This window comes from Magnolia sinica, chromosome 4, assembly GCF_029962835.1.
Source record: "Magnolia sinica isolate HGM2019 chromosome 4, MsV1, whole genome shotgun sequence".
NCBI classification, from domain to species: Eukaryota; Viridiplantae; Streptophyta; class Magnoliopsida; order Magnoliales; family Magnoliaceae; genus Magnolia; species Magnolia sinica.
The window spans coordinates 48,474,052-48,500,811 of record NC_080576.1 but is presented as its reverse complement, the minus strand read 5'-3'; the positions used below and the strand labels follow the sequence as shown (position 1 = coordinate 48,500,811).

The 26,760-nt window shown below is 40.9% G+C and overlaps 1 protein-coding gene across 1 annotated transcript in view; it reads right to left on the bottom strand.

Moving 5' to 3' along the window:
- The window catches only part of LOC131243088 (expansin-A13), a 32,490-nt gene extending 5,934 nt beyond the window's left edge, over window positions 1–26,556 (bottom strand). The window contains exon 1 of the mRNA XM_058242177.1: window positions 25,887–26,556. Within this exon, the coding sequence (XP_058098160.1) occupies window positions 25,887–26,353 (467 nt within the window). The 5' untranslated portion in view covers window positions 26,354–26,556. The remainder of the gene's footprint in view (window positions 1–25,886) is intronic.
- Between the last annotated feature and the right edge of the window lie 204 nt (window positions 26,557–26,760).

The following is a 26,760-nucleotide window of genomic DNA, read 5'->3' as shown; positions in this document are numbered from 1 at the left end:
ATGGGATTCTATTTAGAACGTGGCACGCAACTAACAACGCTTCTCCCCATAGGTTTAATGGCAACTTTGCTTGTATTAGCATTGATTTGACCATTTAAACTAAAGTCCTATTTTTTCTTTCGGCTACACCATTTTGTTGTGGTGTTTAGGGTGTTGTGCACAGGTGTGTTATGCTGTGTACTTCACAATAGGTAGAAAATTCATTAGAAAAATATTCTCTTCCTTTGTCACTACGAAGGATTTTAATCTTTTTACCTAATTGATTTTCTATTTCAGATTTATAGACTTTAAATGCATTAAATATCACATCTTTTGATTTTAGCAGATATACATACACATATCTTGAACAATTATCTATGAATGTTATGAAGTATCTCTTACCTCCTCGGGTAAGAACGCCATTTAGCTCACATATGTCAGTATGCACTAGGTCTAATATCTGAGACGATCTCTCAATATTGGGGAAAGGTTTCTTAGTTATTTTAGATCGTATGCATACTTTACATTTATCATTCTCACTATCGTTGTATGATATTAAGCCATTCTTAGTCATGAGTTTTATGGTACTATAATCAATGTGTTATCCTACCATGCCATAATGTTATAAACTCAACCACATAAGCAGAAGAATTCTTTTCATTCAGAGAAAATTTAATCATCCCTTTACAAGCATAACCCTTTCCCAGAAAGTTCCCATTCTTGGACAAGATTGGCATGCCAGATTCAAACACAACCCTTATTTCGAGTTTGCTCGAAAGATCCCCTGAGACTTAGTTCCTCCTTATGTTGGTTAGGATTACCTTCTTTCCAGAGGTAAAGAGTAATTTTGCTGTTCCTTTGTCAATGACCGTAGATCAACCTTCATTTTCCATTTGAACCTCTTGACCATTGGTCACGTCTTCATAGGTTTTGAAGGCAGATTTGTCATTACATATATGGACCATGACACCTGTATCATACCATCAACTCGGGACTTTCTCTTAAATTATGTTCACTTCCGTGACCATTGCTACAATATCATTGTCTATTGGATTAGCCTCTTTCTTAGGCTTTTTTCGATCCCTACAAACTCGAGCGAAATGTCATGTCTTGCCACAGACATAGCAAGGACCCTTGGGTTTGACGTTTTTCTTTTTTTTGGGTTTTCTCGAATTTCCCTTGATTTTTGTTGGATTTTAGGGAATCATTTTTCTCATAGTTATTATTCTGAGATTGTTTTTCTACTGCATACACCTTGGATGAGGATGCACCATTTGCATCATCCCTCTTGTCTCGGTTACGAGATTCTTCCTCAATATGAAGATGCTTTTGAATTTGTTCTAGGGTGAACTCTTCAGATTTATACAGTTGCTTCTTCCTATAGTCTTTTCATCTTGGTGGCAATTTGGCAATAATAACTTCGACTTGAAAGAATTCAAGTACATCTATTTTCAAAGCCTTTATTTTGTTTACAATTAATTGTAATTTATGGATTTAGGCCAGTAGGGGCCATGGTATGACGTAAAGGCCATTACGTAAAGGTAACGGTGGCAATCGTTACACGTTATGGGGTCGTAAAGGTCATAACGGCCGTTACGGATAAAATGACCCGTAAAGACCGTTATGGCCCCTGTAACGGCTTGTTACGTTCCCTGTAAAGGCTATAGTGGACCCGTAACGGCCTGTTACGGGGCCGATACAGGTTTTTCAGATTTTTTTAATATAAAAAAAAAAAAAAAAAAAAAAAAAGACGAAGAAGAAGAAGAAGAGAGAGACCGTAACAGCCGTTACGGTGTAAAAGTAACAATGGTGGCCGTTACGGCCACCGTTATCGTTACGGAATACCTTGATAGGGGCTTATTGTTTACCATCGTGAAATCGAAGTACCTGATGATTAGGAATTTTTGCGTTCCTTATTCTTCAACCTTGTACTTGTATTCTAGTGCACTCCAGATTTCTTTTGCTGAGGTGGTTCCCATGTACGGATCGTACAACCAATCAAAAAGCACATTGAGAATATGGTCGCGACACAGCAGTTCCTCTTCTTGTCACTTAATTCTGGCAACAATCTATTCTGAAGTGTCGTCGACCATTGCTTCTGGTAGAGGCTAGAAATTCGAGTCCAAGATGTAGAATATTTTTAATGTAATGAGAAAAAATTTCAACCTGTCTTGCCACCTGGTGAAATTTGTACCGTCGAATCTGTCTAATCTGATCCGATCCTGGTTCATCAATTTAAATGATGCAACACTTTTGGTATCCATAATCACGCTTTAAGATTGTTGTGAAATATGTTGGAAAACCAAAAAGTAAAAAAAAAAAAAATTTAAGAAAATTATTTCTTTTTAACATTAGGCTGAATCACGTATAAATAAATTATTGTTAAAATTTTGGTTTTGAAAAAACAAAATATTTGAAAATTTCATTTTCTCCCCAAAATGATGTCAAAATTTTCAAATGAAATGTGCGGTTTTTCTTTAGTCTCACATTGGAAAGAAGAAAAGATATTTTGTGATTTATATGTGGAGGTGTGTGTAGTATTCTTACTTGGAGATTTGGAGGTTGAGATGATCGGGTTATGTGTTTTAGTGTGTAGCATTGGAACGCATGCACACGCACTCAGGCACGAGCACGGGCATGGGCGAGGGTGAGGGCTGTAGTGGTTGCAGTGGCGCTAGATGGCGCGCTTTGATGGTGCGATCGCGGTGCGAGGGGTGTGAGATAAGCCTAGGTTTTATAGGCTATAGAGAGCATTGGATCTATGGATTCGAAACAGTTAGCTGTTTTGAGAACAACTAGCAACCTTAAAAGCCACAACGATCCAAAAACGGACGGGCTTTGATGATCCAACGGTCAAATCGTTTGATCCAAAGATCTAAAACGCCCCAAAATTAATATCAATAGTTAGAAACGTTTTACAAACGTTCTGAACCATTGATGACCACCTAGCAATAGTCCACTCCTTTGGTGCCTATATAAACTAGACCATTCCAGTCCAAAACCAATTAACTCCAATAGATCTCATCCAAACCATTGGATCTCACCAAAAATACTCCTTGTAAGAATATTGCAAGACGACCACTAATTTAGTTTGCCAGACGATTAGCTGCGTTAAAAAAGTTCCTAAGTAGACCTTTCGTGATTGCTGCACGCGGGATCTAGGCAAAAGGATTGTCTTATCCTGAAAGCAATTTGCCTGTAAACCATCAGCAATTAATAAGGGGGCGAATCATGCTTTAAGGATAGCGTATTTATACATGATTCAGCCTTATGCTAAAAAGAAATAATTCTTTAATTTTTTTTTTTTTTAAAAAACAAAATTATGTTTTCCAACATATTTCACAATAATTCTTAGTGATGACATCTTGTGGGAATTGTCCATCCAGTGATAGACTCAATAAATCAGAGGCTTGGAATGCCAAAGCATTGGACCCACTTGTCAAAACTGAAAACCTGCATATCTGCGCAAAGCCTTCAGTCATACATCCTATAATTCCTCTTATGTGAAGATAGGATGGCCCCCATTCCATTTCGTGCCTTTGGCTCCAAATTCCAGTCCCAAGTGGTTCACCCATGCTAACACAGTAGAGGGCCAAAGTGCACTTAGGTTGAAAGGTCCCCTTCCATCTTAGTCTAAAATGTTGTTAGACTGTTAAACAACCAAAGGCAAAAAAACTAGGAATATTCTTTAAACTTGAGACGCACAGGTTTCGTCAGGGAAAAAAGGAACTAGTGATGCGAGGTGGCCCATGGCACAGGAATCGAGGGCTCACACGTGCGAATGCCTATAAATACCCCCCTCACCCCTTCATTTGGGGGATTGGATGTTCAAGAGATCAGTCCCTCTGACAGGTATTGGTGGCAGAGAGAAGGGAAGGAGGAGGGCTGCGCAACTCATAGCAAGTTGCGCGGGCTATCTTTAAGGGCGGTTGTTATGATGAAATTTCTGACAAATGATCAAGCTATTTCGGATATTTCTAAAGGGTCCCCGCAAGGGAAACCCGCACAACTCGTCTCCCCTGGAGATTTGATAAAAATGCGCAAGAATACTATCAAAATTTACCTTTTTTATTACATTTGACTTTGTGTGTTCTTTTCTTTGTTAAGAGATTCTATCTTGGAATCAGAGGATTAAAATGATGTAATGAACTCAAAAATAAATGAAATTAATGAATATTCTCTTTGTTTTATCTTTATCGATGTTAAATAAGAAATTCTCCCGAATCAAATGCATTTCGTTTCTGGTCGAAACAAAATGGCGACTTTGCTGGGGAATTCTCTTATTTAATGTAGATTTAAGGATGACTTATGGGATTTTATCATTGTTTGGCGTCTTATAAGATGCCAAAATGGCGACTCTCAGTGGAAACATCCTCCCTTTCATCTCCAAAATAGAATTCATTTATAGATAAGCACCAGCTAAAATTGCACATGGTTTCTGACAGGAGCGTACACATTCAAATTACAGTAGAAGAATGGGTGACCATTATCCTCTTAAACGAACGGGTAAAGCTGCAATAGTCACATTACGTTCCGGAAAAAGGGTAAAGAGTCCCTACAGACAGAACACGGATGTAATAAGGAAAGAGATACACGAAGAGGTCCATGATAGTGTCAGAGAAAAAGGGAAAGATAAGGTGAAAGGGGTGGCCTACGATGTGGTTAGTCATTTAAAAGGCATGCCAACTCAGCTAAGTGTATATGATGCACTGCGATTGTCAAAAGATTCTAGAAACAATCTAATACAGGCCCTATCTGATAATAACGTCAAGAAAGCATTGCTTACAGAGATGGAACGCGACGAACGAAACAATTGTATGCCAGTCGTTTCTTTCTTTGATGAAGACTTACTCTGTGGTGAAGATCATAATAGACCGCTAATGGTTGAAGGCCATGTTGGCAGTAAACAAATAAAATGGATAATGCTAGATAATGGGTCTGCAGTGAACTTACTGCCACTGATGATGTTAAGTGAACTCAGATATCGCCGCTCTCATCTGCGCCCCAGTGGGATGATGATACAGGGGTTCAACCAAGATGGACAAAGAGCGCTTGGCAAAATCACGTTGACATTGGAAATCGGGAAACTGATAACGGATGTTGTTTGTCATGTTATCGATGTAGCAACAACATATAATCTCCTTTTAGGAAGACCTTGGATGCATCAATATGGCATCGTGTCGTCAACCCTTCACCAATGCTTCAAGTATTGTAAAGACGGGATTCAGTTAAGGTGATGGCTGATGCAAAACCATATACGGAGCCAGAATCTTTCTTCGCTGATGCCGGTTATTATGACGAATTCGCTACAGGAAATAACGAGAGAAGAAATAATAATGAAATGATGAAAGATAACAATATCACAACATAAAATGGATTTGCAAAGGTAGCGATGTCAGAGAAAGAGAAGGTGAAACAGAAATTCTATTTTGTACCAAAACATCTGAGACAGCCAGGAGAACCTCCGCTGACATTATTATCACCCGAGCAATTAGAAATTTTGCAGGCAAATTATACGATGCCTCTACCACAAGCCGAAAGGAAGAAACGATTCTCAGTTATGCCTAAAAGGTTCAATGTTGAGGCCAATAAGAAGAACCCTGAACCTATCGACTTCTACGTAGCGTCAGAGGGGGAGATAGAAGCACAGGGAGATAATAAGATGAAATCTGCAAAGTTGACATCCGAAGATTTGGAAAGGTACAGCTCCGCTAGCAAAAGAATAATGAAGAATATGGGCTTCAATTGCGAAGAGCTAGTCGGTTTGAACAATGGAAAAGGTACTTTAATCCCGGTTGGGGTTGATGAGAAGAAACAGGAAAGATTTCGTGCGTTAGGTGGGGAGTCCTCAGTAAACACAATCACCGTAGGGGCGACGGAAGAAGAAGAAATTGAAATGATTAAACATCCCGAAGTGGCTCCCAAGCAAATAGAAGATGGGGGGCAACCGACGATTGATAGCTTGCGAGAAATAAATATAGGGACAGAAGAACCCCGAAACATATTCATAAGCACCGGTCTTTTTGAGCAGGAGGCCAATTGATATGTGAGACTTTTAAAAGAGAATAAAGATGTATTTGCCTGGATATATACTGAAATGTCAGGCCTAGAACCATCAGTGACAGTGCATCGGTTAAATATTTCTAAAGACAAGAGGCCGATTAAGCAAGCGCAACAGAGATTCCATCCGGAGCTGGTTCCTCTGATTGAAGAAGAAGTGGGCAAACTCATCAAAGTTGGGTTCATCAGGGAAGTCAAGTATCCCAAGTGGATATCGAATATCGTCTCAGTGAAAAAGAAGAGTGGACAAATCAGAGTATGCGTCGACTTCAGGGACTTGAACAAAGCATGTCCCAAGGATGACTTCCCACTGCCGATTACAGAGCTGCTAATCGATAGTACGATGAAATATGCTGTCATGTCCTTTATGGATGGTTACGAGGGATATAATCAAATAAGAATGGCTCCTGAAGATGAGGAAGCTACGGCGTTTAGAACTTCGTTGGGAATTTATTGTTACAAAGTTATGCCGTTTGGTCTTAAAAATGTCGGCGCAACATATCAGAGAGTGATGCAAAACATATTCCACGAAATAATGCACAAACATGTTGAATGTTATGTAGATGATTTGGTGGTTCGATCAAACGACCATGAAGAACATTGTGAACATCTAATTTCAATATTCTGCCGTCTCAAAAAGAAGTAACTAAAGATGAATCCGTCTAAATGTGCGTTCAGCGTTTCATCAGGGAAGTATCTCGGTTTTGTCATTAGACATCGAGGAATTGAAATCGACTCAGGAAAGATCAGAGCCATATAGGAAATGCCACCCCCAAAAACACTAAAGGAATTAAAAAGTTTACAAGGAAAGTTGGCATATATTCGCTGTTTCATTTCAAACCTTGCAGGAAGGTGTCAACCGTTTTCTCATCTAATGAAGGAGTAGAATTTGCATGGGACCAGTCATGTCAAAACGCATTCGATTCAATGAAAGAGTTGTTGAAACATCCCCCAGTATTAGCAGTGCCTGTGAAAGGTAAACCCCTTATTCTTTATATTTCTGCATCAGAAAATTCATTAGGGGCTTTGCTAGCACAAACGAATGAACAAGGGAAGGAAATCGTGCTGTATTATCTGAGCAGAACTTTAGTGGGAGCTGAATGCAATTATGTGCCTATCAAGAAAGTGTGCCTAGCTCTGATCTTTGCAGTACAGAAATTAAGACATTATTGTCTCTCCCACGATATAATTCTGATTTCGCAAGTGGATCCATTGAAATTCTTAATGACAAGGCCAATGCTATCAGGGAGATTGGCCAAGTGGATGCTTTTACCGTCAGAATATGCGATCACATATGAACCGGCAAGAGCAATAAAAGGACAAGCAGTGGCGGATTTCTTGGCAGCTCATCCCGTGTCGAATAGCGAAATGATAAACGATGACTTTCCAGATGAACAAGTGATGATGACGGAATTATGCGGCCTGTGGTAGATGTATTTTGATGGTGCTTCCAGGACTTCAGGAACCAGTGCTGGGGTAATATTTATTAGTCCATAAGGTAATCTATTGCCATATTCTTTCACATTAGGTGCAACATGCACCAATAATGAGGTTGAGTATCAGGCCCTCATTATAGGGATGGAAATAGCCCATGAAATGAAGATAAGGGCATTGTGAATTTTCAGCGATTTTAAGTTGGTAATAAACCAGCTCACAGCAGAATTTGAAGTAAGGAAGCAAGAACTCCTTCCATATCATCACCGTGCGCAACAGCTTTTAGAGCAATTCCAAGATGTTGAAGTCAAACACATACCCAGGTCAGAAAATGCAAGGGCAGATGCTTTGGCTAGTCTGGCTGCAACCTTAGCTTGTTCTAATCGGAGTTCTCTACACGTAACAATCGAAGAAAGAAGGTTCTTACTGCTTACTGACGATGTCGAGATTGCTGAGGTACTTCCCATATCATGTTTAGAGATCACGATTGATGATTGGCGCCGACCTTTTGTGGATTATCTTAAATATGATATCCTACCGAAGGATCCCACACAAAAGATGCAAATAAGGCAAAGAGCAAAAAAATTCATTATGTGTAATGAGGAACTTTATAAAAAATCCTACAACGAGGTACTATTACGATGTCTGGATACAAAGGAGGCGAATCAAATATTGGGTGAAGCACATTCAGGAGAATGTGAAGCTCATCAAGCTGGTAGAAATTTGTTTCATCGAATACGTCAAATGGGGTATTACTGGCCTACAATGTTAAAGGATGCAATTGATTATGCACGACGATGTCATGAATGCCAAATACAAGGTGATATAATACATGTACCTCCTGAAGATTTGCATCAATTAGTGGCTTCTTGGCCCTTTACGGCCTGGGGACTTGATGTTATCGGTCCCATAAATCCATCGTCATCCAGAGGGAAACAGTATATCTTGGCAGCGACGGATTACTTTTCCAAGTGGACTGAAGCTATTGCGTTGAGAAGTGTTAAAGAGAGGGATGTCGCGAATTTCATACGAAATGCAATAATATACCGTTACGATATTCCGAAAAAGATTGTCACTGATAATGGGACGCCATTTAAGAATAAGGGAATGGAAAATTTATGTCGGAAATATGATATTCAACATTCGTTCTCGACACCCTACTATCCACCAGCTAATGGATTAGCCGAAGCTTTTAACAAAACAAGTGTGAAAATATTGAAGAAAACTATTGCAGCTAACAAATGTGATTGGGACGAGAAGTTGCAAGAAGCTTTGTGGGCTTATCGAACTACTCACCGTACTGCCACAAAAGCGACACCATACTCTCTAGTCTACGGGGTTGAAGCTGTTATCCCTATAGAGATGCAAGTTGCCTCACTCAGAGTGACAGTACATCAGTCAATGACAGATGATGAGAACGCTAAGATTAGGTTGGCTGAATTAGATTTGATGGATGAAAAGCGGTTAGCAGCTCAGCAGCGATTACAGTTGTATCAAGCAAGAATCTCTGCCGCTTTTGATAAAAGTGTTAACCATTGTTCTTTCAAAAAGGGTGGCATGGTATTAATGCTAAAAAGACCAATAGTGGTCACTCACAAAATAGGAGGCAAATTTGACCCTAAATGGGATGGCCCGTATATAATATCTGAAGTATATTCTAATGGGGCATATCGGGTAGTGGATCAAGACGGACGTGGTATAAGTATACCAGTGAACGCCTGTTTCTTAAAGATATATCGTCCATGAATATGCGTATAGTTTTAATTTAGAATACTTGCGGCTTGACTCCGTAATTCTTCTCAATCAAAAGAGGGCAGGCAAGAGTGTAATAAAGATGGATCTCTATATTCCTTTTTTAGTGTTATATTCTCTTTCTTTCAGTATTAATGAAATGCAGACTTTCGAGGAGTATTAAAAGCATCAGCCATACTATAAGGTGAAAAGCGCTATATATATATATGTTGCCAATCACCAAATGCCAATAACAACACCGATGATTATCGCCAATGATTATCACGAGAATAGGTCGCCGGATGGAGAAGCTAAATGCAAAGATCACAACAGACTATAGTAGCAATGACGATCTGTCATGCATGATAGCAAGGAAGCGTCTCTATAAAATTGAACTATTACTACTATGCAACCGAGTTAAGACCAAGTATCGATGATAAGTGCCAAAAGTCGATAGATGTCGCCATAATTGCCAGATTAGCAATAATCGCTTGTACAAGGCTATCTTATCAAAATTGTATCATCACCAAGCTGATATTATCTTAAATATAATATGAATATTGGCAGAACATTATCAGCAATGATGAAATATTAATTATTGATTTATATGGCTAACCACATATAAAGTCCATGACAGCGATGGCAACTTATCATTTAAGGCAGCTTGGCCAAGCCTTATACGGCTAACCACACATAAGACCTATCATCGTCGGCAACATAAGTATATCATTCGGGCAACAGTGGAGCCTGTGGCCTTAAAAAGCCCATAAAGAGCTTCATATGCACCCATGCGGGCAATTGACGAGGCAGTTATGTAAGACCCATGCCGTTTGTACAGTTTCAGGCAGTGTCATGAGGATGGTCGGAGAGCGCCCCTTGTGAATGGGTCTGACCTTGCAGGGAAAGGAAAAGTGAGTTTCCAAAGTAGGATGACTCCCCAGATCCCTTGTTTGATTTCAATAGTAACGCATGGGGGCAAGTCTTTGAAGCAGGAGACCCTCCACTGATGGACTGGCGACCTTGGATTTGGTACCCCAACGGTAGCCTTGCGCGCCCCGTGAACTCTAGAGAGTTACTGTGGCCAACCTTGTGCATAAATCCTATCGAGTCTACAACGCTGGTAGCTTCACTGGGCCCCTCTAATGGATCATGGTTTGTGAACTCCCTGGCCGAGATAAGCCCCGCGAACTCTAGAGAGTTATAGTGGCCATTCGCGTAAGACCAACTCCAACTACTTCTGAGTTTAAACTATGGTTGCTCCAACTACTTATGAGCCTAAACTGTGTGTAACTAACTGGAATTGAAACTTAGTCTCACCCATTTTGAATATCATTTAGGCAATGTTGTTCTAACCATTATTATAACTTATCATTCAAGCTCCACATATCTGTCAAATATGCTTATGAGAATTGCTCAAGTTCAAAATGATGCAATGATAAGATAAATATATACCATATGAAGATATAACATTAAGATAGGTAAGTTTCATATCAGGTAAAAAAGAAGAAGAGAGAGTCATATTTCCTATTCAAAATGTACTCCTGCTAAACTTAACCGAATGTATTTACGGTTTATTCCGAAGAGGATAAGCTTTCAATGATGATATGCTTGTTCTTTCGAAGAGAACGACGGTGCCTGTCTGTCTCTTGTTTTCTTGACGTCTCAGGAATAATGTCTTTCACAACTTGCAAAGGAGGAGGGTGAAATTGCACAGAATTATCATCTTCTTCTGAAAAATTTGGAGATTCATGGGTACTTTGCAGAGATACTCCAAAAGTTATCCAACCTTCAAGAGTATCGGCCAATGGTGCTTGATGAGAAGTGTGTTCCGAGGAAATCGTTGCACAGAATTGACTAGAACAGGGGGAATGGTTAGTCTCCCTGTAATAGCCGATGCCTTGGTCTTCTTGATAACTCCTTAGTCAAGGTGGAGGAATGAATATGGCATGGTCAGCTGAATGTTATCTACGCACCAAATAGTATTGGTGGACCCACCAACGCATCCAGGGATAGGAAGAGTGAACTGGGTATCCTTGGCTCGAGAGTATAAAGCGAGATCTAGTGTTAACACTCAAGAGTTGCCTCCATATCAAAGCCCAGTTATACGGTCCGATGCCACAGTTCCTCATAGATCTGGTAACAATATCACAAGTCGCCGGCACAGTTTGGTCAAACCCGAACTGACGGGCAAATCTGCTTGGATAATAGGGTTCACGCCAAAACATGTTGCCTTCTCTCAAGGGAAGAGTTCCAGATCTGATGGAAACAAGGAATGAGTGCTCACCATGAGAGATGGAGTCATTATCAACAGCTTCTATGCCTTCTGGATGAATAGTGAAAGGAAAATGATGAAAGTCAACAGGATCATCGTCTTCTATTTTACGAGTAACCCAACCATTTGATTTTTCAACCATTTTCCTCAGTTGGTAGTGTTGAAAAGGGAGCCAATGAGGATCTGAATATGCTTTTGATGGGTCATCAAAGTCCAAGGGAAGTATACTCCCAGCCAACCTACAAAGAAATGCCAAGGAGCGTAGATCGGGAAACGTTAGAGTGATGGATCTATGGGCCCGGAAATTATATCACCAAAAGCACGATATAAGGAACATAGAACTGAAGGAGCTAATGAATGTTTTTGACCTTCAGCCATAGCGCCAGCAGCTACGAAAAGGGATGGTCTGATGACTTGTTCTAAACCAGGGAATATTACCAAGCTTAACCAATAAGCTAGGAAGGCAGCTAATTCACAAGAGTGACTGTATTCGGTAGTGCTTGTAATATTCACACGAATGGTTTTAAGTTTCTGATGGTTATAGCCTGCAAAGCTGTCAAGGTAAAATAACAAGGTTATTTTAGAAGAAAGATGAAGATTTAAAGAGAAAAAGAATTAAGAGAAGAGAAGTGTACCGTAGTTTGCGAGAGAAATGAGCCAACCATTCAAGAGGAGTGATGCGTTCGAGATGGGGAAAATTAACCAATTCACCGAAAAGTTCCCGAGTAGTTTTCAAAATCTTGGATTTACTGTTTTCTGCAGAAGCACAAGACAATTCTTCATTCGAAGGAATATAAATATCAAGGATGTCACCCATGATAGGAAGACCTGCTATACAACAAAGATCCCATAAGGTGATACTCATCTCACCCAGAGGAAGATGGAATGAGTTGGTTATGGGGGACCAAAAGTTAAGAAAGCCTCTGAAGATAGATGTGTTTCCATAAAAATGCTCTGATGTGGCTACGATGGTATCACAAAGATTAATTCGTTCCAAGATGACCGCATGTTTTCGAGCAACAGCACAGGCCCGGGCACTATAAAAATCTTAAGAAGACAGGAGACCCTCTACTACGAAATCATCTGTCCTCTAGGGGGCACGATTTATAAAGAAGCGTTGACGAGCAGTCTCGAAGAAATGAGTTGGAAAAGGCTGATGAGAATCACGGCAAGGTTGTAGAAATCGTATTTTGTATATCATGCCAGCTTTCTGATGTGAATCCTTTTCTTCTATCCAGCCTTTTAGAATTCGGGGTTCTGTTATGATCCAATTATCTATCAAGACAAGGCGGCTTTGGTAGGTGCAAGGTTCGCTATGAGGGATCGACCAATGCCGTTGAAGATTCATGGGATAAGAGATAATTTTATCCGAGTAGGGGTGGTGGAATTCCAGTAGTTTTTCATTAATCTCCACGCATGTCCAAATATGACGAGGGAATTGTTCACATGCGGAAGACACCAAAGGATTCCCTTTTCTCAAGGATGAAGCCTTTGAAGGATTCATGGTGATAAGGAAGAGAAGAGTTAAAGAAATTTGGGTAGAGTTTCAGGACAGAGATTTATTGCACCAAGGGTGAATGAGTTGCGCGGTTATGTTGCGCGCAACAGTAGCGCGCATAGTCTGCGCGCAAGATGGGTTTGGTTGGAATATTGAATTTTGAAGTGAGGAATAGTTGAATGGACCAGTATTTATAGGCTCATGGCATCGCCAGAAAGTTGCGCAGGCAAGAGAGTTGTGCCGGCGAGAAAGTTGCGCGGAGCCGCGCAAATTAGATTCTCCATGACAAAGTTTGATCCTTCAAAATTGATTCAGAAAAATCAAATTTCGGATCAAGGGGGTATCTATTGGGGCAAAATGATTAAGGAGGGAAAGGCATGGAGGGGGAGAGCGAGTTGTGTGGGACCTGAGTTGCGCGTGTCCCCGCAACTCGCTCGAGTTGCGCTGAGATGTGCAGGTTTCGTTAAGAAAAAAGGAACTAGTGATGCGGGGTGGGGCCTATGGTACAGGAATCGAGGGCTCACAAGTGTGAATGCCTAAAAATACCCCTCTCACCCCTTCATTTGGGGGATTGGATGTTCAGGAGATCAGTTCCTCAGGTAGAGAGAAGGGAAGGAGGAGGGCTAAGCAACTCATAGCAAGTTGCGCGGGCCCGCGCAACTCGCCAGCCGCGCAACTCCTGTATGAGTTGCGTGGGTTATCTTTGAGGGCGGTTGTTATGCTGAAATTTCTGACAGATGATCAAGCTATTTCGGATATTTCTAAGGGATCCCAGCAGGGGAAACCCGCACAACTGGTCTCCCCTGGAGATTTGATAAAAATGTGCCGGAATGCTGTCAAAATTTACATTTTTTATTACATTTGACTTTATGTATTCTTTTCTTCGTTAAGAGATTCTATCTTGGAATCAGAGGATTAAGAGGATGTAGTGAACTCAAAAATAAATGAAATTGATGAATATTCTCTGTTTTATCTTTATCGATGTTAAATAAGAAAATCTCCTGAATCAAATGCATTTCGTTTCTGGTCGAAACACCATCAATTTTTTGTGAAAAGAAAGATGAAAAATTCCATTATAAAATCCAAAAATGACTGTGTAGGTCCTTCCTTCGTCCTTAGGGCCTGTTTGAATAGGGTGACATCTAAACATGGACATGGAAAACCCCATGTCCTCGCTCAACACGAAAATTAGTGGATATGGAAAAAGGTCAATTTTCATTTTCTACCAATATACGTTGTTTGATTTTCATGGAAACGAACCTTAAGCTAATGGTCAACTGCAAGAGGCATCATACATTATAGTGAAAATCTCCATCCATTAACTTTTTTTAGAGGAAATAAAAAAGCTACTTTTTCATGGAAAAAGTGTAGCCATGAAAGTCAATTTCCATAGCTACTTTTTACAACACAAATAATAGAAAACACCATATTCATGGAAAAAGATGTGATTTCCTAATGTTATGCAAATACCTTGGATTTTGCTTAGTTAGGAAGAAGTAGCTGGGCTCTATCGGTCCGACATACAAAGGGCAGGTTTTCTCAGAAGCAGAGCAAATTATGTTGATCAGACCGTCAGTCCAACGCAATTATGCAGTTTTACACAAATCGGGGTATTTAAGACCTGTTTCGATTAGAGCTTGCAAATACAAGTGTTTTCTCTGAGAAGGCAAGGGTTTTGCATGGTGAGAGGGTTTTCTACACTTGTAAGGGTTTGGGAAGGGATTTTCTCAAGGGCTAGGGTTTTTCCTAGGGTGCGCACTGCAAGGAGAGATCGGGTTGCTTCTATAATCAAAGAAGGTGAGTGGTGTAATTCTACGGTTTCAATTATAGTGGAGATCTCCATCGCTTTGTGCTGTGGTTTTTTCCTGCAGGGGTTTTCCACGTTAAATATCGTGTGTTTGTGTTTGGTTGCTTTATTACGGTCTATTTGATTGTTTTATCTTCATTGAATGTGGTTCCGCAAAGCGCAAAGATTGTCAAAGGTATTAGATCTGAATTTCTAATATCTAAGGTTGATCTGAGTTTGTTGTGGCTCGGAATTACAACAAAGTGGTATCAGAGTGTCAAGTTTAAGGACGTTTGGGAATTCAATGAATATGACAGGGTCGAAGTTCAATATAAAGAAATTCGACGGGAATAACAAATTTAGTTTATAGCAACGGAAGGTTAAGGATATTCTAGTGTCACAAAGGTTGAGCAAGGAGTTGCTGGAGACTAAACTGAAGAAGATGTTAGAAGATGCCTGAGGCAAACTCTCGGAGAAGGTTATGAGCCTCATCCGTCTCTGTTTATCGGATGAAGTCATGTACAACGTTCTGAATGAGGAATCAACCCTAGATATGTGGACGAAACTAGAAGATCTATACATGGCGAAGTCCCTCACCAACAAGTTATTTGTGAAGAAAGGATCCAATCTTCTGGAACATATAAACTCATTTATAAAGATATGTAGCAAGTTGTTAAGGCTCAAAGAGACGATCAAAGATGAAGATAAAGCGTTACTATTTCTAGTATATCTTCTCTCGTCATACGACAATCTCGTTACTACTTTGCTATATGGGAAGAGTACTCTGAAAATAGAGGAAGTCACCGCGGCTCTTGTGTTTAACGAGTTGACGAAGCAAACAAGCGATGAGGATTTTCAGATGGAGGGATTAGTCGTGAAATGGGGTCAGGGATGTGGGAGATCTATGGAGTGATTTTGTCTGACAAGAAATAGTCTAGATCGAAATCAAAGGTTAAGGACCAATGTTGTCAAATTGCGTATGCGATTGTGTGCGATCCTATATGCCTATGCGCATATGCGATTGCACAATCACATATGTGACCGCATTTTTTTTTTTTTTTTTTGAATATATATATATATATATATATATAGGGAAATTTTCAAAAAAATGTAAAAAAAACTCAATAGATAATTAATTTTACATATTTAAAATACATTTGAGAGAGAAAAAATCAATTAAACAATGAATTAAACATCAAGTCATTGACATTCAACAATATAGTTAACAAGAAGTAACAACAAAATCAACATGCTATTTATTTATTATTGTAGAAAATCAACAAGGTATCTTTCTTGAAACTTAAAAGTGCTTGAATCTTGATCTTCCAACTTCCAAGAGAGAGGCAATGTAGGAGAGAGAGAAGAGAGAGAGGAGGGGGGGGGGGGGGGCATGGTATTAGATGGGATTAGGTGGGATGGAATTGCATTTGGTCCGTGCCAATTCCACTCAAATGTTTGGGGAGAATGGAAAAGCTTGGAATTAGATTAGATGGAATTGCATTTGGTCCCGTCCCAATTCCACTCAATGTTAGCAAGTTGTGTAGGTCCCACCATGATGTGTGGGCTATATCCACACCGTCGACCCATTTTTCGAGATCATTTTAGAGCATGGGCCAAAAAATTAGGTAGATCTAAAGCTCAAGTGGGCCCCACCACAGAAAGCAACAGGGATTGAACACCTATCGTTGAAAACTTATCTGGGGCTACATAAGTTTTGGATGTGCCTCATTTTTAGGCCGATGCTATAAAATGAGGTTAGAAAATAGATGAACGGTTTGGATATAACACGTGTTATTCTCAATAGTTTCAAATGATGGTGGGTATATCTATCCAATGTACAACAAACCAAAGAGTCAATCCCATCGTATTACAAACATAGCATGAAATTGGGCTTATACCATGGTAACAGGGGACAATCCCTGTCATATGTAGTAATTACATTTTTTGAATCCCATCCCACCTAACCCTTTCCAATACCATGCGCCAAACACCCCCTAAGATCACTTGGAAGTACGAAATACAAGATAGAGAGAGAGATTAAGACCACTTGTAATTAAGAAATGTAAGAGAAGAAGAGAGTAAGAGAGTTTGGGAATGAGAATATTGCAAATGGAGGAGATATGGAAGCCTTTGTACAGGCAAAATGTTGTTTATTTGTTTTATTTTTTTATTTTTTTAATGAAAAAATTAAAAAATTAAATTAATGTGCCATGGCCAATATGTGATCGCATATATTCGCATATGCCACATGCAATCGCATATGTGCCATGATCGCATATGCAATTTGCATAGGGATATGCGCATATGCGGTCCCCATCAGCACTGCTAAGGACGGATGCTTCTACTGTGGCATGAAGGGGTATTTCACGAAAGTGCCAGAAACAAACGGAAGACCTAGAAAGAAAGAATAAAAAGAACATAGGCGAATCGGCTAGCGTAGTACAAGAGAGCTCAAAAGGAGACCTCCTTTTAGTTTCCTTAGGTACGAGTCATCTTACAGATACGTGGATACTCGATTTGGGATGTTCATATCATATGAGCCCAAATAGGACTTGGTTCGATACCTACAAGTCCCATGATGATGGGAGTGTTTTGATGAGGAATGACGTTGCATGCAAGGCCATTGGAATATGGACCATCACGGTAAGGATGTTTAATAGAGTTGTACAAACTCTTGGTGATATCAAGCATGTTCCGGATCTAAATAAGAACTTGACATCCTTAGGTGTTCTAGATACGAATGGTGCACATTCATTGCATCTGGCAATGTAATCAAGGTCACCAGAGGTGCAATGTTGTTAATGAAGGGATATAAGGCAACAAATTTGTACAGGTTGGTTGGGAGCACAATTATAAGTAAGGCTGCTACCACCTCACCTGTAGAATCTGGCACAGATGACACTAATCTGTGGCATACACGGTTAGGGCTTATGAGCGAGATGGGCATGATGGAACTCCATAAATGGAAACTGTTGAAGGGAGTTAAGGCGTACAAGGTGGATTTCTACGAACATTGCATTTATGGGAAGCAGTGCAGGGTACAGTTCAAGTCTGCCATACATACTAGTAGCGGGGTGCTCGATTACATACATTCTGATGTCTGGGGGCTAGTGACAGTACCGTTTAAGAGAGGAGCACGATTCTTTGTGAGCTTCATAGACAATTACTCGAGGAAGGTTTATGTCTACTTATTAAAGCATAAGTCTAAGGTGTTCGGGAAGTTTAAGGAATGGAAGGCAAAAGTATAAAAACAAACTGAGAGACAGGTTAAGTGTCTCAGGTCAGATAATGGTACGGAGTACAAAGAGGTGGAATTCATGGAATTTTGTGAGGAACCGGGCATCACAGGGCACTTCTCAACTCCAGGGATCCGACAACAGAATGGGGTGGCAAAGACGATGCTTGAGGACAGATCCTACATTCTATTGATGTTATATGTTGATGACGGGCTTCGTAAAAGCTTCTGGGCAAAAGCAGTTAACATGGCTTGCTTTATTGTGAATCAATCACCATTTACAACGCTGGACTTCAAAGATGCAAAGGAAATCTAGACAGGCAAGGGCGTTGATTACTCAGGGTGGAGGATCTTCAGGTGTCCAGTATATGTTCACAGGCAGAATGGACAAAGGACGAAGTTGAATCCCAAATCTAGAAAGTGCATCTTTATCTGGTAGGAGAGAAGTGTTGAGGGTTACAAGCTTTGGGATATGATTTCTCAAAAGGTTGTCATTAGAAGGATATGTCATCTTCGATGAAGCCTCTATGTTGAAGGCTAACAAGGACGTTGTAGAGAAGTTAAAAACACATAAGGAGGTAGAGAGATTGTTGGTATAGGTGAAGCTAGTTGAGCAGATTACTCGAAGTGAAATTCAACAAGAGGAAGGAACTGACCAAATTAATCAGCAAGATACCTAAGAGAATATAGCCAGTGATAGGGAGAGAACCATTAGAGCTCCAGTTCAATATGGGTTCAATGATATGGTTTCTTTCACATTGTTCAAAGGGAGTAAAGATCCCTATACATTTCAAGAGGTTAAGTCTAGAAATGGTGGCAACAAATGAATGTCGGTCATAATGGAAGAGATGAAATCTCTACACAAGAATCAAACCGGGAGTTGGTGAAATTTTCAAAAGATCAAAGGGATATAGGGTGTAAATGGGTGTTCAGAAGGAATGAAGAATTAACAAAGAAATATGGTTAAAAATTCGAGGCACTGCTTGTAGTAAATGGGTACTCACAGAGGGAATGAGTAAACTACAATGAAGTTTTCTCTCTAGTTGTGAAACATACGTCAATCAGGGTACTATTAGGATATGGTAACAGAATCCAATTTGGAATTGGAGCAGCTTAATGTGAAAACGACATTCATTCAAGGGAACTTGAAGGAATTATTTTCATGAGGTAGCTTGAAGGACTCCAGGAGCTTTGTAAGGAAGGCTATGTTAAGAGGTGGAATTCATGGAATTTTGTGAGGAACCGGGCATCACAGGGCACTTCTCAACTCCAGGGATCCGACAACAGAATGGGGTGGCAAAGACGATGCTTGAGGACAGATCCTACATTCTATTGATGTTATATGTTGATGACATGTTGATTGTTGCGAAGGACAAGAATAAGATATTCTTGCTTAAGTTTCTGTTAAGCAAAGAGTTTGATATGAAGGATCTGGGTGCTGCGAAGAAGATCTCAGGCATGGAGATTCACAAAAACCGAGTTTGGGAAGCTATAACTGTCTTAGAGGGGATATGTGCAAAATGTGCCAAAGAGGTTGCACATAAAAGGTAATAAGCCAGTTAGCACGCCTCTAGCAGGTCACTTTAAGTTGTCAGCTAAGTCATGTCCAAAAATAAAAGAGGAGATTTCAGATATGTCATAGGTGTCGTACACGAGTGCAGTGGGGAGTAATGTGTGCGATGGTTTGCATAAGGTCGAATATCTCACAGGCAGTTAGCGTGGTTAGCGAATCTATGGCAAATCCGGGAAAAGAGCATTTGAATGTAGTTAAATGGATTCTCAGGTATCTCAAAGGCACAATCGACATTGTGATCATGTTTGGGGGACATGGAATTTCAGGTGTCATTGTAGGCTACGTAGATGCGGATTACGTAGGAGATCTGGATAACAAGATGTCCACTACGGGATATGTTTTCACATTAGCAGGCAAACCAATATATTGGAGATCTACACTATAGTCTACAATAGTGTTGTCTACAATAGAGACGAAATATATGGTTGTAACAGATGCGTCAAAGGAAACATTATGGTTGAAGGGTCTAATTAGAGAACTCGTGTTGAAGCAGGAGGCGATTCGATTGCATTGCGATAGTCAGAGTGCTACCCATCTAGCCTTGAATCTAGTGTATCATGCGAGAACCAAGCACATTGACGTGAAGTTCTATAAAATACAGGAACTCATTGCTTCAGGTGAAATTCCATTTCAAAAGATTCACACGAACGAGAATACCGCGGACATGTTGACGAAGCTGATGACCACAGACAAGTTCAAGCATTGCTTGAGCTTGATCAGTCTCACCAGCTATTGATGAGATTAGGCACCCTTGCATAGGAGTGCGGATGGAGCTGCGTTGTAGGTTGAGGATGCAAGGAGCAATTTGCGCTCAAGATAGATGCTTATATAGGAGATCTTCAGGGTGACTTGACAGAACACAAGTCAAGGTGAAGATTGTTGTGCGAATGCCTTAGATTTTGCTTAGTCAGGGAGATGCGGCAGGGCTCTATTGGTTCGACCGAACTGGGTGTTGGTCCGACCTATAGAGTATAGGTTTTCTCAGAAGTAGAGCAGATTTTGTCGGTCCCTGTTGGTTCGACCGACAGTTGTCGTCAGTTCGACTGTCGGACTGACATAGTTACATGGTTTTGTGCAAATCAGGGTATTTAAGCCCTCTTTCGATTAGGGCTTGCAAATGTGAGTGTTTTCTTTCAAAGGGTAAGGGTTTTGCAGGGTGAGAGGATTTTCTACACTTGTAAGAGCTTAGAAAGGGATTTTCTCAAAGGGCTAGGTTTTTTCCTAGGGTGCACACTGTAAGGAGAGATCGGGTTGCTTTTGTAATTGGGGAAGGTGAGTGGTGTAACTCTAAGGTTTTAATTATAGTTTAGCTTTCAACATTTAAGGTCAGCCAGGACCACTGTTTCATGTGGTATAGTCCACTTAAGCAATTTGCCTCACTTTTTGAATCATGCCCTCTAATGAGCTTATGGAACGGATACATGGCATGGATATGACATATTTATCACAATGGCCCCCACTATTTTTGCATGCGTAGAAACACATGGAATTTACATGAGGTTTACGCGGTTTTCAAGACGATAATAGCCTATTTGCAGGCATTTACCGTGTAATTGGAAAAATCAAATAGGCCCTAGAGGGCAAGGGGAAGGCCAAAAGGATGTGGGTGGAGATAGAAAAGACCTGAAAACCTATGGTCTAACTAAAGTTATGGCCCTTGATAGAGTGGAATGGCGTAAAAGGATTCACGTAGCCAACCCCAATTAGTTGGAACAAGGCTATGATGATGATAAGGAAATGGAAATCACCTTTTTTGAGGAAAACTGTGAAGACAGAAATTAATTTCCACAGCTGCTTTCATGTTGCAAATGGTGGAAAAACATCATATCTAAGGAAAATGATTTCTTTTCCACATTAGCAAAGATTGTTCAACCAATCCAAACAAGCCCTACTGAACTGAATTGTTTCAACCATGAGTGAATGCCAAACACACAGAAAAAGTAGTTGTATATGGAAATCAACATTCAAATAAGCTACTGGTTCTTCATGTTTGCTAGACATTGTGCACATGTCATGGTCATGGTTCACAAATGTGGAGATTGGAACTGGAATCAGGTAGCACATATTTCATTGAAAATGTTGGAGTTGTGTGATTCCAAGTTCATTTGGAATTTGTCTGCTTTATATAAGAGGAATGATCGTATGCAACTAAGTGTACCCCAGGCAAGTAAATAATCATTTCTATTTATATAATTAAAATATATAAATCCTTAAAATAAAAAAGAACAATGATCCAGTGCTCTTACAACACTATAAATTATTAGTGCCCCTAATTGCCTTGGGCCACTTGGGCTATCCAATAGATTAATAGGTCAAGCTTAACGAATCTGTCATACACAAACATCACATCGATTGAACAATGCCACCCATCCATCCAATCAATTGCCTATAAGATAGAAGGTCAAGACTGTTTATGTCATAAGATAGACAGTCAAGATTGTTTACGTAAAAAATTCGTTTGATGGAGACCATGGATCACTTATTTGTCTAAAAACATCATTTAAAATTTTTTTTTTTTTCATCCAATCCTGACCATCTCATCCATGGCTTAGAAAACAAGCAGCTATAAAAAAAGACATGGCCAACTGATGGACGGTTTGTACTATCTACTCTATCTACTCAGTGTGTGCGCGCTTCGCTCTGAAAACTGTGTGCCAGACTCCTAAGAACACTTTGAAGGATTGATTGTATTGTCCAAATGTCCAAGTGCAACTACAAGTATTATAATAATTTATATTAGTGCGTCGAAAGCGTTTGATCATTTCTCAATAAAAAAAATATTAGAAAACATATAGAATGACTAGACTAGCAACCATAAAGAAGATGAATCCAAACCGTTCTTCTAGAAGGCAGGCCTCATCATGGACGGTTCAAGGTCTAAAATATCCCTGAATGGTCCTAATTTCATGAGTGTCAGAGCATTTCTCTAGATCCAGATCATTGTATCCCTTTTTAACTGTCCATATGCAAAATATTAATTAAGCAGTTAGGATCATCTAATAGAAGAGATATTATGGCCCATCTCATGATGGGGCCCACCGGATCAACATCATAGATGATCTAAAAATTGATCCTACCAACGACCTTGGCCCATGCCAGTGAATGAACCGGATTTTGATACAATGGGGTTGTATGCTTTCATAAGACATTGATGTTGTTTTGGTACAAGATCGTTTATCTAAAAGAGGAATATTGACTGTACTTCACACGTGGCAATGTGGAAAACGTGTGTGTGATCACATCCGCTACTGAAGCCAACCTACCGTGCAGATGCATTGTCATCAAAATAGGTCGATCCGATCATCAGGAGGGCTGTCTTGTGTATAGAATGTGAATTTGGGCCATTTTCTCTTAACCGTTCATTTATTTTGTACACGTGGGGCCCATCCAATGATCATATGATTTTTGAGAGAGGAGTTGGTGATGCATCAGATCTCGCATTCGTGCACCTCATTGCCACGTGCGAGGCTGTTTCCCTTGCTAACGTCATATATCAGTGTCATCCAAGCTCTCGGAATTTTGGAATCGTCAGTATTATTCCTAAAAATTACAGGAATGCCCTACGCGCACCCCAGACTCAATTCCAGAATCCGGACAGTTCTGTAATTTCAATGATTTGTGCGTTGTTTAGTCGTTCAAAAACCTCAAGTCTGTTTAGGGTGTAGGGAGGCATCCGAATCGTACTCTCCCCACGTGTCAATGTGGCACGTGTGTGAGAGATCCAAGACCGTCTATCAGGTGAGGCGCGCGCATGGCTTCAAAATAATGCTGGGCCAGTCACCAAAAGTGCCACAAGTGTATATTGAATGTGGTGGGCCGTAGGGCTTTTTCAGCCATCCATTTCTTTCATTCGCGTTTGATCCACATGCTAGCTGGACTGTTACACTTTCTGGCCATGAAAAATAGGCGATAGGGCCCACCAGATAAACGATCAGGATCTTGTATAGACGACTCACGGAGGCGCGTGGGGAGGGACGCGGGTTTTCTGCGAAAGCCTTTCCCAGCAGTTCATGCGCTGGGATACTAGTTGGTCCACCGTGGTCATCCATACGAATGAAAAATGGTGCCGATCCAAAACTCGAGTTTGCTACACGACGGGAAACAGTGGAGATTCATGCTAGGTGGGCCCCAACGTGATGTTTGGGAGAAATCCACCCCGTCCATCCGTTTTTCGAGATCGTTTTAGGACATGTGACCAAAAACTAGGGGGATCCAAAACTCAAGTGGGCCATATGAGAGGGGAAATTAGGAAAAGAGTTTCCTACCATTGAAACCTTTCCGGGCTCCACCTTGGTGTTTATATGCCATCAAAACCGTTTATAAGGTCATTCCCACTAAGATGCAGTGAAATCACTGGTAAGAAGCTTTTGTGGCCGCGTGAATATTTCAACGGTGGTCACCAAATGCCCACTTTTTCCTCTCGCCTAGCACACTCCAGTTTTGGATCACCTCATTTTTGATTACATGTCCTAAAATGATCTCAAAACAGATGGACGGGCTGGATTTCTCCCCAACATCACGGTGGGTCCCACTTAGCATCCCAGTGCAGGTACTTCCTGCGAAAGGCTTTCACCTACTAAAGCTTCGAATCAGGCTAAGTTTTATTGTGATTTCACTTATCCCGGTGAGAATTAACCTTATAAACGGTTCGGATGGCATATAAACATCGGGACGGAGCCCAGGAAGGTTTCAACAGTAACCAACTCTTTCCCCGGTTCTTCTTCTCGTATAGATTTGCCTCTTTTTTTCTTTTTCTTATTTTTTTTTTTAGCTACAATCCCGCAAAACATATATACGGATGAATTTATCCCAAATATCAGGGTGGTCCACCTAGCATCCCAGCGCAGGAACCCGCGTACACGATCCGCGCACTAAGGTAAGGAAACGGACCCCTGCCACCAGCCCGGCGGCTGGTGGTCGGTGATATGTGAACCCTATTATGATGCATGTGTTTCATCCATTTTTACATTTTTAAAGATTATTTTAGGGCTTAATCCAAAAACTAATATCGCCTCTATTTGATTTTTTTTTTTTGATTTGACATAAGGAATTGGAGAAATCTTGATTTTCATCATCGCCTTTTCTTTGACTCTTGCCCTTTCTTTATCAAATGATCCCAAATGAATAGGTGTGGAAGCTATAATTGTAAACTACAATTGAATCTATGGAAGCATTGGTTTATACATTTCTGTTAGTCTCGACTTTAGGGATCATTTTTTTCGCTATCTTTTTTCGAAAACCGCCTAAGGTTCCGACTAAATAGATGAAATGATTTTTCATTATCTCAATTGAAGTAATGAGCCCCCCAATATGAGAGGTTCATTATTTCAACTAGTCCCCGTGTTCCTCGAATGGATCTCTTAGTTGTTGAGAGGGTTGCCCAGAAGGATATAAATTTCAAGTGGATCACACCACAGGAAAACATTAGTGATTGGATATCCGCAATTAAAATCCTTCTATGGCACATTATACTGTTTATTTGACATCCAATCCGTTGAATAGGTTCTACAGACCCAGATGACGGGACAAAACAAAAATCAGATTGATCTAAAACTTTTACGCCCCCAGTTGGTCAACGTTCATTCAACTGTAATATGGTCTACTTGAGATTGAGATGTACTTCATTCTTTGCGTCATACTGTAAAATGATATAAAAATAGATGGACAGCATGAATGAAAGACACAGGAGCCCACGTGGCACCGACCGCCAGCTATTGGCAGGTGGCAGGGAATACCCAATCCGTTTCCAGAAAGTAAAACCTGAGGAAAAAAGCAGAGGTTTGCTAATTCCATACGCGTGTCGAAGCCCTTCACATCCACACGCATCCGCATGTCTCGCTATGAGACACATGGATGAGATCTGAGCTTTCCATTAGTTGAGTTACGCCACACAGATCCTATGACCAAACTCACACCATTGCACACCTCTAGTGGCCCACCGCATATGAAAACAAATGAATGGCTCCAAAACGATTTTAACCGTCAATTTACTCTGTACACTGTGGCCCACCTGAATAGCCAAACTGTTTCATTTTTCAGGAAGAAGATCTAAGCATTGTTTTCAATCTCAAGGAAAGCACAGATCTCATCCACGTGTTTCATATTAGAACGTGTACCTGCATCTGGATGTTTACGGCTCCCCACGCTCGTGGAATTAGAATACATCAGGAGAGTAAAAGGAAGCGGTGACTGCGCGGTGGCAACCAGCAAAGGCATGCACGCGCACGATTAGACCGTGCGCAACCCTCGCTGGCGCACGTTAGCACCGAAGGAAGGAAAGCAGCTGGGATGAGCAGGTGGGAGTTGAAGTGAGCTCACCTCCGGTACTGTACGGGCATATTCCCAGCCTTCCAGATTGCGATCTTCTCAAACGCGGCGATCGGCATCACGAAATGGCGGTTGGGCGGGTTGCAGTGGCCCCCACCGTCACCCGGCAGCCCGTAGTTGGGCGCGCAGAAATTGGTAGCGGTCACGATGATCGACGTCCCAGGAATGCACCACCGTAGATCCTCGACGCACCGGATCTCGAAGCACGCGCCGCAGATCTGGCCGCGATCGAAGAGCACCGAGCTCAATCCGACAGTGGCCATGCCGTACCCGGCCTTGACCAGGTCCCCGTACCCGCACGCGCCTCCCACGGTATCCCTCGGGTCCGCCGCGGCGTAGTACGTCGCACGACCGGGCTTCCATTCGGTCAGCGCAGTGTAGGAACGGGCAGGGCGTGCAGAGCCCGAGAGTAGTATTAGGAGGAGAAGTGAGATTGGGAAACGAAAATGAAATCGCATTGTTTTTGTTTTTGTTTTGTGAGTAAGGGAAGATAGAGAATACAAGCGGAATAGATTGGGATTTCTTTTTCCAGCGTTTGGAGTCTCTCTTTTTTCTTCTCTTTTTGGGTTTTGGAGGAATTTTGAAAATCTGTCTGTGAGAGGGGAAAGTAAAGCGAGTGTGGGAAGCTTCAGCTGCTGCGTTTTGGGAGATGATACAGTAGATTATAATAACTGGGGTATGGTACATCCATCTTTTTCTAGTGCACGATTTATGGTTTGTTCGGTAATCGAATTTGTCCATTTAGTGGGGTCTACTGTGGATCGCAATTAGTTCAGGATAAACATGTCTCAGATGACCCTAGCCATTGGAAAAGTTGGTCTCAAATCGACGGTTGGGAAGATAAACATTTATTGGTCACAATAAG